General features: G+C 37.1%; 1 protein-coding gene across 2 annotated transcripts in view; it reads right to left on the bottom strand.

The window, feature by feature from the left end:
• Positions 1–19388, bottom strand: part of WDR35 (WD repeat domain 35) — a 39374-nt gene that overhangs the window by 17258 nt on the left and 2728 nt on the right. For both annotated transcript variants that reach the window (XM_031046607.2, XM_031046608.2), the window contains exons 4-12: positions 18175–18267; positions 17532–17660; positions 17179–17312; positions 15593–15758; positions 15351–15496; positions 13697–13822; positions 10588–10773; positions 8023–8083; positions 1414–1558 (exon numbers count right to left, since the gene is read on the bottom strand). In XM_031046607.2, coding sequence (XP_030902467.2) covers positions 1414–1558; positions 8023–8083; positions 10588–10773; positions 13697–13822; positions 15351–15496; positions 15593–15758; positions 17179–17312; positions 17532–17660; positions 18175–18267 — 1186 coding nt within the window. The remainder of the gene's footprint in view (positions 1–1413; positions 1559–8022; positions 8084–10587; positions 10774–13696; positions 13823–15350; positions 15497–15592; positions 15759–17178; positions 17313–17531; positions 17661–18174; positions 18268–19388) is intronic.

Raw genomic sequence — 19388 nt, 5'->3', positions numbered from 1 at the left:
GTGACAGCACTAAGGGCAAATCCTCCCTGACCAATTTGGTGGCCTTCTGTGATGGGGCTACGGAACTGATGGATAGAGGCAGAGTAGTTGATGTTGTCTACCTGGACTTCTGCAAAGTATTCAATGTTGTCCTGCACAAAATCCATGTCTCTGAACTGGAGAGACATAAATTTGGCATTTGGAGCACTCACTGAATAAAGAACTGGCTGGATGGCTGCACACAAAGAGTTGTGGTTGACAGCTCAATGTCCAATTGGAGACCAGTAATGAGTGGTGTCCCTCAGGAATCAGTGTTGGGACCAGTCTTGTTTAACATCTTTGTCGGTGACACGGAGAGCAGAATTGAGTGCACCCTCAGCAAGTTTGCTGATGACACCAAGCTGTGTGGTTCTGTTGATACGCTGGAGGGAAGGAATGCCATTCAGAGGGACCTTGGCATGCTTGTGAGGCGAGCTGATGCCAACCTCATGAAGTTTAACCACGACAAGTGCAAGGTCCTACACCTGGGTCAGAGCAATCCCAGGCACAGCTACAGGCTGGGTGGTGAAGTGATTCAGAGCAGCCTTGTGGAGAAGGACTTGGGGGTGTTGGTCAATGAGAAAATGAACATGAGCTGGCTTCAGTGTGCACTCACAGCCCAGAAAGCCAACCATATCCTGGGCTGCATCAAAAGAAACGTGACCAGCAGATCGAAGGAGGTTATCCTGCCCCTCTGCTCTTGTGAGACCTCACTTGGAATATTGTGTGCAGTTCTGGTGTCCTCAACCTAAACAGGACATGGAACTGTTGGAACAAGTCCAGAGGAGGCCACGAGGATGATCAGGGGACTGGAGCACCTCCCATATGAAGACAGGCTGAGAAAGTTGGGGCTGTTTAGCCTGGAGAAGAGAAGGCTGCAGGGAGACCTCATAGAAGCCTTCCAGTATCTGAAGAGGGCCTACAAGGATGCTGGGGAGGGACTCTTCAACAGGGACTGTAACGACAGGACAACGAGTAATGGGTTCAAACTTAAACAGGGGAAGTTTAGGTTAGATATAAGGAAGAAGTTCTTTACTGTGAGGGTGGTGAGGCACTGGAATGGGTAGCCCAAGGAAGCTGCAAATGCTCCATCCCTGGTGCTGTTCAAGACCAGGTTGGATGAAGCCTTGGGTGACATGGTTTAGTGTGAGGTGTCCCTGCCCATGGCAGGGGGGTTGGAACTAGATGATCTTAAGGTCCTTTCCAACCCTAACTATTCTATGATTCTATGATTTGGTTATGAAAAACTGTTCTTTGGCAGTTAATCTTAGAGGCTGGCAAGTCAGCAAATCTGAGTAGAAAATGTGAAGTGTTCCCATTTTAAGCATGGGAGAATCCATCTTTATCAATGATACCGAGGGAAAGGAAGAAAAATGACAAAGCCAGAAGACAAACCTTTCCCTGCCTTCTTTTCTGGTCCGTGCTACCTGATTAAATTCCATTGCTGTGAGCTTCTTGGCCACACGATACTGCCAGACGTAAAACGCTTCTTTTGAAGCTGCTATCACGTGCGTTTTAGTCATTGTGACAAACAATGGTCCTGTTATGAAACCCAAATGGTTGTAAAATTAGAGTGGCAAGTATTGGACTAGATGTTCAATTGCAAACTTTTTCCCAAATGGATGACACCATATCTTCATGAGTTAAAAAGAAAAAGAAACAGACAAAGAACAAACCAACACCCCCCAAAAACACCAAAACCAAACCCACAGCAGTTTTCATTAATTGGTAAGAAATGTCACTGGTGCCTTGTGGCCTTGGTCAGGAGAACAGAGAAATATATACAAGTTCTGATTTTAAAATCAGCACTGCTATTCCTATTATTTCAGCAATTTTCCATGTGCTAAGGCAGAAGACATCAAATACATATAAACGAGTAATCAGGTTTATGCCCAGGTCAGGAATATTTCCCATCTCCAACAAGATCTATAAAATACCTCCATATCTGACATATCTGTAATTATTCCAATACAAGTAAAAGGAAGACTACTCAAAAGCTGACAATCCAGACAAGATTCTTTGATTAGCACCACTTAAAAGCAGTTAACAAATTTTCAATTAGACAAGAACTAGAAGTGTTGTTTGTGTCTTAATTAATAGTTGGGCCAAATAACAGTTCTTCATTTGCATGGCAGCAAACTAAGCATCTAGCAAAGCGTGCACTTAAGCTTCCATTATTGCATCCAAAGATCACAGTGTAGGAAGGCTGGGCATTTTTTTATACTTTAGCCCCAAGCCCATTTAGGATATGTGGATAAATAGAGTATCTCATTGCTGCTGACAGTGTTTGGTGAACAGAATAAAAAATATATATGGTACATATATATACTCAAACCATTACACTATTCTTTATAATACATTGTCTTGACTGCACTGTGGCTCTTTTTTTTCCCTTTTACAATCCTTTCATTCATCTTTCTGAAAACCAGTGAATGCACATAAAAAGGCATACAAAATGTTGAAACCTATTAAGTAAATCCCTCCATGTCTTTAAATTTTACAGGTATGCTACCAGAGAAAACAGGCAAATTCACAAGAATTGTGTAGCCCAGGCTGTTAGTGAAATACTGAGTCATACAGATAATATGCTGAGAATACAAAATCTGATACTTTTACAGCAATCACATTTTTTTCTGTATTTTTTCAAGGAACAGAACTCTGGAGGGAGCTATAAGCCTGCCATAAAGAATAGCAGAACTAGGAGAGACAGACGGCCAAAGATTGGTTAAACAGATTTTATTTATTTAAAACCAAGAGAATTACATAAACTACCTGATGGCTGTGGAATACTTTCCACTATAAATGTAAATACTGGGGAAGAAGGCTTAGTGATCATAGAATAGTTAGGGTTGGAAAGGACTTTAAGATCATCCAGTTCCAAACCCCCTGCCATGGGCAGGGACACCTCACACTAAACCGTATCACTCAAGGCCTCATCCAACCTGGTCTTGAACACTGCCAGGGATGGAGCGTTCACTACCTCCCTGGGCAACCCATTCCAGTACCTCACCACCCTCACAGTAACGAACTTCTTCCTTATATCCAGTCTAAACTTCTACTCTTAAAGTTTGAACCCATTACCCCTTGTCCTATCACTACAGTCCCTAATGAATAGTCCCTCCCCAGCATCCCTGTAGGCCCCCTTCAGATACTGGAAGGCTGCTATGAGGTCTCCATGAAGCCTTCCCTTCTCCAGGCTGAACAGCCCCAACTTTCTCAGCCTGTCTTCATATGGGAGGTGCTCCAGTCCCCTGATCATCCTCGTGGCCCTCCTCTGGACTTGTTCTAACAGTTCCATGTCCTTTTTATGTTGAGAACACCAGAACTGCACACAATACTCCAAGTGAGGTCTCACGAGAGCAGAGTAACATGTGAGCAATAAAGTTGTTTACATTATGTGCAATTCAGTGTACTTCATATAGCCCATTCATTTCAATAATTAGTCACATACAACCGAAGATGCAGTCTCTTCTGTTTCATTAACAGCATTAATAAATTCTATGTATTTGCTGTGTTCTCTTATTACCTCGCAGCTGTACATGCTCTAACAATGCTTTTGTCCCTTAAAAATGAAACATTAGAATCTCTTGACCTGTGTGGAAATAAGGTTTTTTCTTGCTCAAATTACAAGATTTTAGTACTAAGCCTCATATTTGGACTCAGTTTAGTCAATGTTTAAACGTTTTACTCCAAGACGAGGCTAAACTAAGCCCATGTCTGAAAGCCATGGGCATTTCTCAGACTCAACAGTGACTTCTCATTTGACTTACAGCTCTCATGGAGGCTAAACTTATTCATTTGCCCCAACACTGGAAGTGTTCAAGGCCAGGCTGGATGGGGCTTTGAGCAATCTGGTCTAGTGGAAGGTGTCCCTGCCCAAGGCAAGGGGACTAGGACTAGAAGAGCTTTAAGGTCCTTTCCAACCCAAACCATTCTATGATTTGCGCACACCTTGAAGTATCTCAATTGGGGAAAAAAAAAAATCATGTTCAGATAAGCTCTGTTGTGATATAGAAACAAGATGGCGACACATCCATGCTTTAGCCAGAGGAGTACAATCAATTAGGCAGTTTACAACCATGCCTAAGACTTAAAATTATTGTTGCTATAAAAAAAAAAAAAAAGAAAAAAAAACACATGCCAATCCCTGGCACATTTCCTTGACATTTCTTTTGTATCAGCTCTAGCAGTAGTTTGACTACAAGAGTAAGCTGGATCAGTTCATTCATCTAAGTGACCTCAAAAATAAATAAATAAAAGATTAATTTAAATTGGATTAAAAGGAAAATCACTAATTCTGGAAAGGGCAAGAACAAGCAGCGAACAGGGAGGGCACGGCTTCCCCTTCTTTCCAAGAGCAATGGAAGGATATAAGCCAAATGTGAAATCACGGGGAGAGGGATACACAGCACACAGACACAATCATCAGTATCACATCTTTTCAGAAACACATCCAGAAAAGCAGCATCTATATGTGAGAACAAGAACTTTGACAAAAATGGTCCTACACCTGGGTCGGAGCAATCCCAGGCACAGCTACAGGTTGGGCAAAAAGGAAATTCAATGGAGCCCTGCAGAGAAGGACTTGGGGGTGTTAGTGAATGAGAAAATGAACATGAGCCAGCAGTGTCCGCTTACAGCCCAAAAAGCCAACCATATCCTGGGCTGCATCAAAAGAAGCATGACCAGGTCAAAGGAGGTGATCCTGCCCCTCTACTCTGCTCTCCTGAGACCTCACTTAGAGTATTGTGGCAGTTCTGGTGTCCTGAACATAAAAAGGACATGGAACTGTTGGAACAAGTCCAGAGGAGGCCACGAGGATGATCAGGGGACTGGAGCACCTCTTGTATGAAGACAGGCTGAGAAAGCTGGAGCTGTTCAGCCTGGAGAAGAGAAGGCTCTTCTCACTCACTGAGGCATAACTCCATCACTCTGCCTTTAATCTGTACACTGATCAGGCTGTTAAATCCACTGCACTGGGTGCTAAGACATATGTGAAAGATAACACAACACTATGTCTGTGCTCCTAAGCACATGTAAGAAAATGACATAATCCAGCCTGCATGACATTCTTAGCAGACACCATCTGCTGTGTTTCCATTAAAAAGATATTATATAACAAGTAATTTAACTTTCTATAATATATATTTAGTTATTCAGGAAAGGATTTTTGACAGAAAGCCTGTAAAATAAGCACAGAAGAAACTGTGTTGGTTAATGTTTGTACCTATGGAATATAATAATGCTAGACAATGGAGAAAAAGAGTAATTTACAGCCTAGCAAACACTAGCTATTGTGAATGACCTAAACACAAGGCACAGGAAGCACAGAAAGAAAAATGCCCTTGGTCAAAATAAAGAGCAACATGAGGAAGAGTTTTAAGGTGTAACCATACATTAAGATCTAAAGAAAGTTGAAGGGATGGCCTTCGACCAGATAATGACTGATTAATCCTTTTTTGCCACCATTAGCAGAGGCAAGCATCAGAAAGCTAATGTCATAATTTAAAATTCAAGAGAATAAAAGGAATAAGTACTTTTTTGAGCCCTTCTTGAACTACTTGTGTAAGATTTGCATCTCCTGAGGGTGAATCAAACATTGTGAATGGTCACAATTATTTTGTCATCAGGAGATTAATAGTACTTTGTTGAAACAATTTCATAAAATGTTATAAATTGACAATTTATACAATTGACAATTTATACAATTCAGATGTGTGCACCAACTGGAATCTTAAAAAAACTTACAGAGGGTCTTCTGCCTTTAAGGTTTTACAAGGTCTTCTCTCTATTGATCTCAGCAAGGCCAGTCAGCTGCTTAAGTTCAGCACCCTGTCAAATTGGAGCAATTATGTTTTGTATTGCCAAGAAGCTCCCACTGTGATAAACAGCATGATATACTGCATGTTAAGACCTTGACTGTGTACAGGTGTCTGTATCTCGCACAAACTGACCTTATAAATATTTCAAGGTGTTCTATAAAGCTGTATCTTCAAAGATCATAGAAAAGGAAAGCAACTATGATAAAACCAGCACATGGTCTTTGGAATTGTCCTGCAATTTTAAGTGCTTGCTTTTCACTTTCATTTTAAGTCCCTTCCATAAGTTTGGTGGGATAACATAAAAGGAGTCTTAGAGACTGTGTATATTAAGAAAAGGTTGAATTTTTGGCTATGTTTACTACACAGCAAAGACAGGCTTGCTTGTTATGTTTGAACTACTGAGACTACAGAAATTTTTCAGGACTCAGAAATCTAAATATTCCTCACCTCAGCTATTTGCCTGTCTATGAGGTTGAAGTCTATAACACCTAGCATTTTCACAAATGAACTTACACTAGGAAACCACATTGTAGATCTATGCTCTAAACTGATTCTCTGACACTGGAGGGAACAGCAGCAGACTGCAAAATGTCTAGTTAAGCTAAACGAAGAGAAGCTTTTTCCAGATTGCTTAATCTCTTCAGCACAATTCAAACCCAACTGGAACAACTACAGCATTTTTCAGTTAAATTATATTTCTTTTTTACTGTTTTCAGTCATGGGGGAAAATCCTTTTCATGTGTTCAGACAGCTGAAGGTTGCAATGGGGGGATCATAAACTGATACCTTTGTTTATAACATAAATAAATAAAACTATCACAGATAGCTTTAGAAAGCTCACATAAACAGAACACTAGAAAAATGCAAAGAGTTTAAATGCAGACTTAGAGCTGGACATGCAAAGCTAATTTTGACCATTTGAGTGAGATTTGTCTCATCCATTTTTAGACATCTCTGACAGAGATGAGGTGGCTGCCCTGGGCTTCTCTGTACTCGGCAGAGGGCAAAAAGACCCTCTTCAGGAATGATTCACTGAACTTATTTTAGATGTCAGCTGTAGAAATGATAGGAACTACTTCCTGTAATGCCCTGAATCCTCATCCCACCACTCCAATCCCACCTGTCAAGTCAGTCCAGAAGACTAAGCAGGCATACACAGCCTAAACATCTGGTCAGGAAAGAGGAAGGGACAGGAGGTACATAACAGACACCCCACCCACACTACTACCACCCACCACACTGTCTTACTTTCAGTGCTCAGTTTGGGGTTTTTTAGAGGGGTTGGTTTGTTTGTTTGTTTTCTCTCCTCCATCCATTGTAAAACTGACATAAACAGAAATTGAAGCATCACAATATTTCACACATTCCAGAAGACAAAACTGATTCATCAGAGCAGGATACTCTTCATTTCCATTATGATCTACAATATCAGCCATGAATTTCACAATATATGTATATGACTCACAGCTGATTTCCTCCTGCTGTCACTGAAAAATTGAACAATGTTAGAAAATGACACTTACAAACCTACTGTATAATAAAAAATAAAACTGTTCAGTAGTCTAACCTGTCATTCCACTTAGAGCGTTTATTTCAGATTTCAATGACAGTAGCACTGATTGAGAAAAATAATCATATTTATGACCTCAACTATTTCTATTCTTGGCTTGGTATTTTTTCCTGCCTATATGCTTCTATGAATTGCTGTTACTTCCTTGCTTCTATAAATTGTTACTTCTTTGTCTTACAGTTCTTCACCTTACTTTCCTCATCATTTCTCTTACCAAAACTTTGCTAGACAATTTTCCCATCTTTTTTATCAGACAGAATAGCTGTTTGTTTAATACTAACACCAAGTATTAGCATTATGGCTTAGAACTAACTTCTCTAAAAAGATTCATTTAGATGAAGAGACTTTTTGCAGAGAGGATAGGTCATTTTCAACACAAATTACAGTTCACAATATGGGAACACTTAATCACACATTTATTACATTTAGAGAAAGTTAAGTCCAAGTAAGAAGCCAATATAAAAATCATAGTTAAACCATGTACAGAAGGTCAAAACATTAGGATGCCAGGGGTGGTACCACACAGTGATTGTTTCATTGAACAACAGACCTGCATAAGAAGTTCATTATAAATACTAGAAAAAATACAAAAGACTATTGCAGGTTGCTTACCAATATCAATGTATTTGGGGTCTAAGGGAGTGCCAATAGAATTGCAGAGAACCAGCACGTACTGTATGAAAATAAAAGCAAGTGTCATTACAACCACATTTTTTGTAAATCAGTAAGTTGTATGAGGTTTTCTGTGAAGGTGTATCTCATAACCCACATTTCACACAATCTAATGCTGGTCAGCAACATAAAACAGAGGGACCATGACTGCAGTAAATATAAAGCAGTGTAAGCATGAGAGTAATGAGGTATTTGCCAACTAGCACTATAAGTGAAGCCAAGCACAAAACAGGGAAATGACCAGCTGTCTTCAGCAAAGGAGCAAATCTACTAGACAAAATACAATACATGGATGTACCACCAGCAGGGTCCACAGATGCCATATGGGGAAGACAGCCAGTGTCTCATCCCCTGCTGAGTGAGGCACATGCTATACTGCAATGATTTACTAGCATGACACACCAACAACTTCTCAGTGACTCAACTGTTGCATAGCTATCTATGCAGTAGGTAATAAACTGTATCAGAGCCACTTGCTAGCTCCCAGGCCAGAACAGACCAACAGTCCTTCGCAGACCTCGATCTCCTTGAACCTCCAAGAAGGCTACAGTGTGGGGAAAATTGTGAATAAGGCTATCCTCTATGCTGCAGTACATAATTTACAAAATTAGTGAGTTTTGTTAGTTGAGCTCTTCTTGTAATCCTGCTTGGGAAGGCTTTAGTAGCATAGATACATCAGCTTAGTATGTTAAACTCAGGAAAAAGCAAATAAATAAAAATTGACCTACACATCAATGCTTCTTGTTGTTGCTAATGTATTTATTTTCCCAGATCTAAACTAAGGACTAAATATCTTTATGATGACTGCACAAGGAAATAAGAATGTCTTGAATGAGAAATTAAGTAGCAACTTTTACTGCAAAGTCTACAGCGACTGTACAGCTTACCCCTTGAAACTCACTGATTGATAGCTCATTCATTACACGAGAATGGCAGAGTTTAGGTTTCAGCTACTGTATGAACTTCATTCTTTCAATGAAAAAGTTATGAACAAGCATTTGTTCATTAATTAGCTTATTATTCTGGCTCTGCCACTAATAAGACCTTCTCAAAAGTAGTGGTTTTATTTCTTTGTTCATGAGTTAAACATACCACCAGCATTCTCAAATTTATCTTTTCAAAAAAATTATGTTGAGTCTTCACCTCTGTAGGAAACCACTCCTGGCTTTTAAGATCATTTAAGTTTTGTTTGTATTATGTTCATATTAATTATTCTCTGGTAAGTTAACCCAACATTTACTCTATAATCAATTTCTCTTTTATGCACTTTTACTTATTTCTGAAGATCTAACTCAGTAGATCAGGCACTGCCAAGACGTGATGGAGTAACAGTATCCAAGACAGAGGCTGCACAAGCTATATAGGGTGGTGCCAGAAGCAAGAAGATCAAAGCATTGTCTGATTTAATGAAAGCAGAAAGCTCAAACCTTGCTATGGGTATCACCAATAAGTTCTTTCTAATTTAATCACATTCACCTTTAAACAGTTTCTGCTGAAATTAATCTTTTTTTCCCCATCAGCTATTGCTGTACCTTTTGCCATCTTGAAATCACAATTCTAATGACCAAAATCTATTGCAAAACAAATCTGTTTTTCAGAAAGCAACTCTAATGAACTGCTACCCAAAGGATAAGCTTGTTCACTTCATTTCCTAAAAGCTGACCCCCTACAGTGTTAGTAATTACACTGGAGCCATTTCAAAAGAATTGAAAAAAACTCATTATCTGTAATTTTTTAGATGCTAAAATGCTCAAGAAAGTTACACTATGTCCCTCCACTGTTTCCTATTATAAAGGAAAACCCCCCAAAAAATTTTCATTTTATTGCACTCAACTTCACCAAACAGTTTTGGTCATAGGTACCAGATTTTCAATCCATATGACAGTACACCATCTATTGTGTAATCAAGCAAAGCAGCATAAAGCATATTTTTTACCGTTGCACCAATTGACTCCGTCTCATGCTCCTCCTTTGTAAGCAATATACAAGTGATATAGAAAAGAATTCAGAAGCAAACACAAGAAGAAAATCCATCATGCTAACCAAACATACATTAACCAAATTATATAATTTTTCAATCCATTTAAATAAATAAATGGAACAGTTTGTAGGAACATGGGATTTACCTAAAAATTTCCCTTCCCCCCCCCCCCCCCGCATCACTTCTGACTGATTAAGTCTTCATTACCATTCTGATCCTCTCCTGCTTTTAGCTTCTTTAACTATTTCTAAAGAAACATTAATTTGGAAGGCTGCAGTTTTCAGTAAGTTACCAATGGCTCCAAGGAGTAAAAATAATAGAGGCAGTTAATCAGTTCTGCATATTATCGCTATGACTTTGTTGGGGTTGTTTTTAAACACTGAGTCCATTCCAGTGCCATTCTATCAAATGACAACTGAATAGCACACTAAGACAGATTCAGAATTTTGTATTTCATCTTATTCTGACTGTAAAGCATTGACATGTGGAACAGAGTGTTACAAGTGAAAATTAAGACTTATTACCTGAGGTTGATTTTCATCTGCTTTAGTTGCTAAAACACATAAGTCTCCATAAGTTGTTATGGAAATCAAGCTCTTGACGTACTTTACATACTTCTCATTGTTCTTTGTGTCCCAAAAGACTACACAGTATTCTGGACGATCAGGTCGAGTATACGCATAAATAACCGTATTGGAGCAGTAACCCCACTGCCAAGAGACACAATTTTGATAAAGCCTGTCAGGAGTCACAAGAATTCAATGATAAATTGTTCACAGCTATGAAAGAAAGTGTTTATTCCCTATACACAATCAGTATTCAGTACTCTTTACTGTTCTGGTGATGAACTGATTTATTAAAAGCATGTGAACAGAGTTCTGGTAATACATTGTTTGCATAGTATTAAACTGGCAAAAGAAGCCTTCCTATCACCAGAATAGCCTATCGCAATCAGAACTGAAGGATCAACCTCAAAATGAAACAAGATCTTACTTTCCCCTGTTTCTTCCTTGTTCAGCAGGTACACAGAAATACCCACTGTGATGATGGTTTTTGCCATGAAAATGCTTGCTCTATGACTATTGATTTGAAAACTCTGTTAATTTCTTAAGAGAAATAAACACCTCAAACAGTGCAATTACTGAAGCAGACAAAAATAACCAATTAAAGCAATATAATAACTCACATCACAGCATCTATATTAACAATATGAGAAAAATCCTCCCTTCTGCCCAGAAGAATGTAATTATTCACGTAACAGGTAGGAGAAAGGGCAAAAGAAGAAATGGAATATCCAAGCACCTCTGAGCAACCTGGTATACTGGAAGGTGTCTGTGCCCATGGCAGAAGGGTTGGAAGTAGGTGATTTTAAGGTCTCTTCTAATCCAAACCATTCTGTGATTCTATGAATACTGTAAACCCCTTTAAGATGTATTTTATTGCATTCAACTAAGTTAAATTATAGAAATTAGTAATGAAGACCTTTTATAAAAAGCGAATCCAGAAAACGTCTCAGAAAAGAGGTGAAGCTGACCAATAAAGGAGATGTGAAGTAAACCACTTAAGGATGATGATGCAATTGTAGAGAAACTACTAGAATTCTCTGCATCAGCATTTACTAGAGAGCAGAAAGCTTGTTAAGAGCTGGCCAGAAGGGTACCCACACTCTAAAGGGAATGAAACCGAGACAATAAACTATTAGCAAAAGAACTTTTAGAATAGATCTATAAACTGAATGGTAATAAATTGTGAGAACCCAAAAGTTACCTGTCAAGCAGAGTTCAATGGGAATTCAAACATAATGCTGTGGAAGATAGCCAGAGGAACAAGAGGGGGCAGATGTAAAAAACATTGTGATTTTTGGAATCACAATTCAGTAAATCCAGCTTTCACACAAGGTAGAAATGTGATAGATAAATAAATAAATAAATAAAGGGATTAGGTGAATATGGATAAATACAACACACTGGTCATCATGTTTTTAGCCCTAGAAGTTGTACCTCATTCATTTATTATTATCATTTATTATCTTTCAGAAAGGCCACAGGCATGTTAATGAAGAAAAAAGATTTCATATAAACCATGAATAGCTTAAAAAAGGTCAGCTCTATTCATAGGTTTTACTGTCATATTAATTTAGAACCCCTTTCTAAATTACTATGATAACACCTGAAAAATACAGGAAACGGGATTATTCAGGAGATGGATAACATGATACTAACACTCCATCTCCAGGTCATTACTTCCAGTCTAGCCAAAATTAATGAGAGCTTTGAATCAGTACCATTTAATGACTGCAACCTTTTAGAATATCTGGTTACTGATGTAATCAGAAAGAACATAGCAATAGTAATGTGAGTTATTTATTGAAAGACAATAAATATCATTCACCATAAAAATACTTAACACTGAAACCATGTATACCACCAACAGGTTAAGAGTTTATTTGCTGCAGAAATAAATTCATTTGAGTACATCTTTTTCCACTTTAAATATGCAAAGGGGAACAAAAACAAAAAAAGGAGCTTACATGTGCAGTTTCTAAAACTAACGTTTTAAAGTATTATTCGTTTGCAAACTGTGCCAGACCTTGAAATACACATGGTCTCATATATACTGATGATTTTAAGAAAAAGCAATAGGCCTGTGCTCCAGCTGTTACACATTTCCCAGAATAAACATTAAGTAGCATTTCCTGCAAGACTAATTTCCAGCTCAAATTTCCAAAGTGTTTTCCAGCAGATTTACAACAAGCTATCTGAAGTTGCTTTGTAGCAGACTGGTGTATATAACTCCCTGACCAATAATTTTTGACAACTAAGTGGAACAATACATTTCAATACAGCTGCAGTATATTCCTCACATTACATTCTGTCTCTTTAATCACAGCAGTTACACACAGATAATTAAAGAACGTATAAGGTGGTGGAAAAAAAAATACAATACTGTATACTGCACAGTAATTGCTTTTTTTTTTAAATTAAACTGTAAATTTAAGTTAAATAGTCCTAACTCTAAACAAAAAAAAAATAAAAAATCTAGTCAAATAAACAAAAACCCTATATGGCAGATAAGACAAAAACATGATTCAGTATCAGCTGAATTCACGCTTTCTTAAAGTATATTTGGAATTGAAATATAAGTAGGAAATGCACCTATCAGGTTGTATTCGTTTCTACTGTTCAAGTTTCCAAACAACTCTCCTGGTTCAAACTAGTAATTCACCACCAAAAGTATGACAGTAAAACTAAAGCTCAAACAACCACCACTGTATCTCTTCCCCCATGCATTTCAACCAAACAGCAACAAAAACACTGGAACCTTACCTGCATGACAAGCCCCAGTTACTACCAACATGAGAAACATGCCCAATTCTGTTAGTATTAACAAAGCATATTTTCACATATTATGAAAATAAAATCATAAATTCACTGTAAAAGCAATAGCTAAAATCATTCCACCATCAAGACACTCACAGCCCACTAAAACTCCAAGTCACTACTGCTGATCAAGCAGTAATCATAAATTAAGCTCTAATTTATGTATTAGAGAAAACTACTTTTTCAACACACTCAGAAACATAGTAACAGGAAACATTATTATGTGGCAGTTAAGTGCCACATTACTATGTACCTTGTAATCAGGACGAATGTTTGCAAAGTATATGTAAGAATCGACAGCCAGTGCAATTTTCAGTCCACTTCCCTCCCAAGACAAAGCAGAGATCTGTTTGCCAGGCACTCTGAGGGTGCGCAAATGCTTGTGTAAAACAAGGAAAGGAAAAAAGTCAGTATTTATCATAGGAAAACAGTTTTGATAGTTGATGAAAACCAAACACAAATCCTCTTTATAGAACCCTCTCCAAATACAATACACATGCAAACAAACAGATATTTAACATACATTTCCATAAAGTATTCTTTTGCCTCATTTTTTTTTCCCAGCGACAAAGAAACACCAGGACTCAGTGGTAGTTCAAATTTACAAAAATAAGTAACAGATGGAGAATGTCAATATAAACAGTTTTTCCTGTTTGGTAACTTGAATCACCTTCAAAATTTCAGTTCCTACTAAAATATACACAACAGTAGCACCACTACCTGACATGCCCCAGTTGATGTACAACACCTTTAACTGATGGTTTATAGAAATAAAAACATGGAATAGATTAAATGGAATAGATTAAAAAGCTAATCTATGTCAAGAACATGGACTGAATTAGCTGCATAAGTACACAATTCGTAGTGAGGCAAAAGGGATTTTCCTCTTTATTCCCTTTCAAAAAAAAGTCTAAGAAAGGCAGTTAGATGTCCATTTCCAATTTAAGAGCTAGCAAATAAACAAATTTTCCATCTTTTTTTTTTGTGCTCCAGTCCGCTGATCATCCTCGTGGCCCTCCTCTGGACTTGTTCGAACAGTTCCATGTCCTTTTTATGTTGAGGGCACCAGAACTGCACACAATACTCCAAGTGAGGTCTCACAGGAGCAGAGTATATACAGATGTATGTAATAAAGGATACATTCATCTATTATTAACTGATAGATTTTGAATAGTCTTAGACTTTAAAAAATACAGCATTTTACCGAGCAGACCACTGATACTTATGGTTAGATCTAATTTGCCTGTTGAGGGCATAACTTTGTGCATAAATAAACTGTTATTAATGAACTGGCACAGTGTGGCACCTATTTAATGCCTTTGATAAGATGCAAATACCAAGTCCACATAATGGTCACACACTATTCACAGAAGATATAGTCATCCAAAACATTAAGCCTGTACTTCAATATGAGAACTAGAACAAAACAATTCTAAAATCTAACAGATTTACTTCTAAATAATAGATACAGAATGTGGAACACCTGTTTCAGTTAATCTGAAGGACATTAGCAGCCTGAGATATGCCATTATTGCCAAAACCTTTAGTTCCATTTAATACTTTCAACTAAGGAAACCTCTGTAGATTATGATCACTTATTGCTAAGTCTGAACTCGGGTATCAGTTAGGTGTTCAAATTAGACACGAGACCCACCATTAGACAATAGAACCCACCATTTAGTGGTTTATGAGATGCACTTGGATTTTCACGCAGATCACAAACTTACTGTTCTAAAAGGTGACTTGATCCTGTGTCATCTTTCCAGATCAGGTAGATATTCTAGATACCTTAGAGCACATTAAACACACTAACACCCACATTTTGGCACCCAGATTCCACCAGTAACAACCATATAGACAAATCATACTAAGATTTTAAAAAACATTTATGTATTACATATTTTTACCTCACCAAACGGAGTATAGAACTGTACAATGTTTACATCTTTATCTTGAGAAGTTGTTTTTAGGGAGCCAGCCACTGCCAATACACTTCCACAGTGGTTCCACTGTATGCATACTACATTCATACCAGTGTCAATCAAAACAGGATCTAGTTTTTAAGAAATAAACATAAAGAATATAAATACAGGTCAACATTTTGGGTCATGAGTAGTTCATTAATTAGCACCCCACATTTGGTACCTACTATGGTCATTCTCGTCTCTCATTATCTGGCATCTTCCGTTGTCATAACAGACAGCAAGACAAGGACAATCTGGTTCAATGTAGCCCTCTGTGCCATGATACCAATGTATTCCAGCAATGCTGAATGCTCCAGTTAAGTTCACTAAACAACTCAGCTTCATTTTCACCTAAACAAGAATCATTTAAGTCATATACAACATGCTATTTAGAACAATTTACATCTTTACTGATATACTGCAAAAGAACAGATACCTATGCAAACTTTTTTCCTGTTCCAAGAAAAATTTTCACATTCTCAAAATTTTAAGTTTGAAAAACTTCCTCATTCAAAGCCAGATCAGAGGTACGAAAACACGTATTTTAACTACAAAGAAGCACTTTAATATATTCTTTGTTTTTAAGTTACTTTTCAAAGGAAAAAAAAAAACAAACCAAACAAACAAAAACCCACCACCACAAACATGCACATGCATGCACCCAAAAAACCCTACTGGAACATAACAAAAAAATACAAATAATTCGAACCAATCCTGGCCACAGGATTTTTACAGGAAACTTTTTGTCAGCTTTTTCTTCATAAAAATCACTTGAATAATATATAAAAATAATTGGAAAAAAAATATGTGTCCAAATTAGGACAGCAATTAAGTTGTTTACTTTTGTAGTAATTAGCCCTGGATACCTGGTAACACAGAAAAGGGCTTTTTCTGAAAGATAAGAGTGCACCTGGATCACTTCAAGGAGGGCTACCAGCTGTTACGGAAGAGAGGGCAAGTGATGGCACACACAACCATACATAGTGTTGGGTGGGAGGGACAACAACTAATTTAAAGAATTTCAATAATCTACAGCACATGGTTAGAAACACCATGACTACAGCAGTGGGAAGAAAGAAAGATACAGTCGGGGTTTAAAGAAGAAGAGGAGAAGGGGAATGAGAAAGGGAAAAGGGGAGTGGGAAGGCGAGAAGGCAAACAGGAAATTCACTATAAAAGGTATCTATAATTAAACATGGTTCTTTGGAACATCACTCATTTCAAAGTTTGTGGTTTACTTCCATTTACCATTTTGCCACAGCATTATTATATATTCCAGTACTACAAATAAGTAGATAAAAATAAATAAACAAGCCAATGTTGTAGGAATGCAGAACGCACTTACTACTGGGTGTTCTCCGAAGCATGTAACATTCCTTATGTAATAAAGAATGACAGCAGCAATGGAAAACACTGCTTTATTCTAACTATTGCTTTATACTACACTAGTACTTTTAACATGAAGTTCATTTAATTAGTATCACATACATGTTTTCACATTTTCAATAACTACTGCAAGGCAAAAAGGCATTGGTTGATACGATATTTACTTAGCTACCAAGAAAGAAATATTTATAATAAAAAGCTGCAGCTGCATAAATATTGAATAAAAACTCTCTACACAAGATCTTGTCCAGTTCTCAGTACTGAAGTCTACCAACTACGAATTCCACCAATTAAACAAACATGAAATACATTAACAGGAAGTTTTGGTAAGTTTAGTAAGTTAAGTAAGCCTGTTAATACCTTAATTATACCATCATGAACTTACAATAAAATTTCCCTGATTGTCATAAATATGAATCTCTCCATTTGACATTCCAAAGAGTAAAACTTTGCTATCAGAGGACCAGGCCACATGGCACAGGTGGGTACCTTTCAAGTCTTTTCCCCAAATGCGATTACCTGTAACAGGACATTGATTGCACTTAATAAACATGACACAAAGTTAAAAATAGGATTCAAGTTTCCAATGTAAAAATTAAAATAGCTAAAGAAAATCAAAGCAACAATTACAAAGTAACTATTGATCCTGTTTATCTACAGAAACAGAGCCACTACATACATAATATAGAAAACAAAAGCTATGTAATACCACAATAATTAGTAGAGCTTAAATTTTACCATCCACCGATCCAACAATCACAGCACCATCTTCATACACAATACAAATCTTTTTTCCATCAGCATTCCAGCTCATACTTCGAACAACAGATTTATTTCTATTGTTAATCATCTCTTCGTACCAAGCACCTATTAGTAGTGAATGAAAAACTGTGTTATACTTCCGATTTGATAATCCCCTAGTGGATGCAAGATATTGGTTATTCTCATTTTAAAAGATATGCAAATATGGTGGTAATGATATTTCTTAGCAATATGAATTCCTAAAGTTCTTCAAAACATAAATACATAATACATATGTATTATAAAATATATAATATCAGTTATATATATTATAAGTAAATTAGAAGAAAACAATAAATTTAGAGCAGTTTATAAAGCACATGGCTAAAAATTTGTATCTTTTCCTAAAGTATCTCTACAGGACAACCACCTTTCTGTATGTGACTACACTATGAAAAATGTTGACAAGTATTACAATAAAAGCTTAGAAATTGTTTAAAATCTATTTTGAGCTTTACAGTCCACAAAATAAAAACCCTGGGAAAGAATTCTTTTAATTGCTGGGAAAAAAAAAAAAAAGAGAAAAAGATTTCTCACAACATGGAATATTATCCCATCTCAGATTTATCCTGCAGAGTACCTTTATATAGCATCCACACAATGATAAGTCCATTTTGATCACTTGTAGTCAGTTTTTGATACTGTTCATTCCATGTCACTACTTGCACAGAACCTAGAAAATGATACAGTTTTTTTATTTACACCATTTAAGTAAGTTAATAAAACCCACCACATCCAGCTTTTCAGAAATTTGCACTGCAGACTCTAATTTTGGGCATTCTTTTTGTGTCTCTCATTTCTTCTTTCGAAATCCTGCTAAACCGCTCCTTTTGTTTCTGTATTCACCCACTTGACTGACATCCTCTCCAAATTCTGCTCAGAATATTGCTTCAATATGTGAAACCCAAATTATAGTTTTGCAGTTTCTGACCATCTCTAACATGTTAAGTTTGCAAGCCAACAAAACTTTACTGTCATAATAAGTTTTAGTTTTCTCTTCGCCTTAGTATGTTGATCCTCAGCAATGTTGCACTTTTAAAACAAAATCTCCTTCACAATTACCAAAAAGAGAACTCTAAACACAATTCCTGCAGACTCTAAAGTCTCATATGGATCCTACTCAGAAATATTTGACCCAACACATCTTCAAACAGCAGCTTCTAAGCAGCATCTGATTTCAACACTGGATGTGAACTTGGCCACTTCAAGCATCACATTCCTTCATGCCCTCACTGCTAGTCACCCATTTCCTCTGTGTCCTTTACATTTTTCAGACTTTTAATCATTAACTTTGTCAACAGATGCAATCAAATATACCCTGAATGTCAGGAATTTGTGAAGGTAACAGTAATCTATTACAAAATTTAAAACATCTATTCAAAATATCCACTAAGCAGATTCACTTTTTTTTATCATATTTAACCAGGCTCCTAAAATAACCTGACTGTTAGCAGGTTTCAACTGCTAATCCTCATGAAAAGACTACTTCTTCAAAGAATATAAGGATTTTAGCATTCTCTTCACAGCCCACTGTCCACAGATGATGATCATTTAACATTTCTTTCACAAGAGTTTAAAGCTTCCCTGCATCCATTTTTTACTTCCACAGATTATCCTTCTCTAGCCTGTTTTCTAACCTCTATAAACTTTGTCTGCATATGGGAACTGTCCCTGCCCACGGCAGAGGGGTTGGAACTAGATGATCTTAAGGCTCTTTCCATTCCAAACTATTTTGTGATTCTATATTGCAGTCCATGTATGTACACATATTGTAATTTGTCAATAAAGGGAAAA

Source organism: Melopsittacus undulatus, chromosome 3 (genome assembly GCF_012275295.1).
Source record: "Melopsittacus undulatus isolate bMelUnd1 chromosome 3, bMelUnd1.mat.Z, whole genome shotgun sequence".
Lineage (NCBI taxonomy): Eukaryota > Metazoa > Chordata > Aves > Psittaciformes > Psittaculidae > Melopsittacus > Melopsittacus undulatus.
Note: the sequence above shows the minus strand (reverse complement) of the source record. Positions and strands in the feature narration are given on the sequence as shown.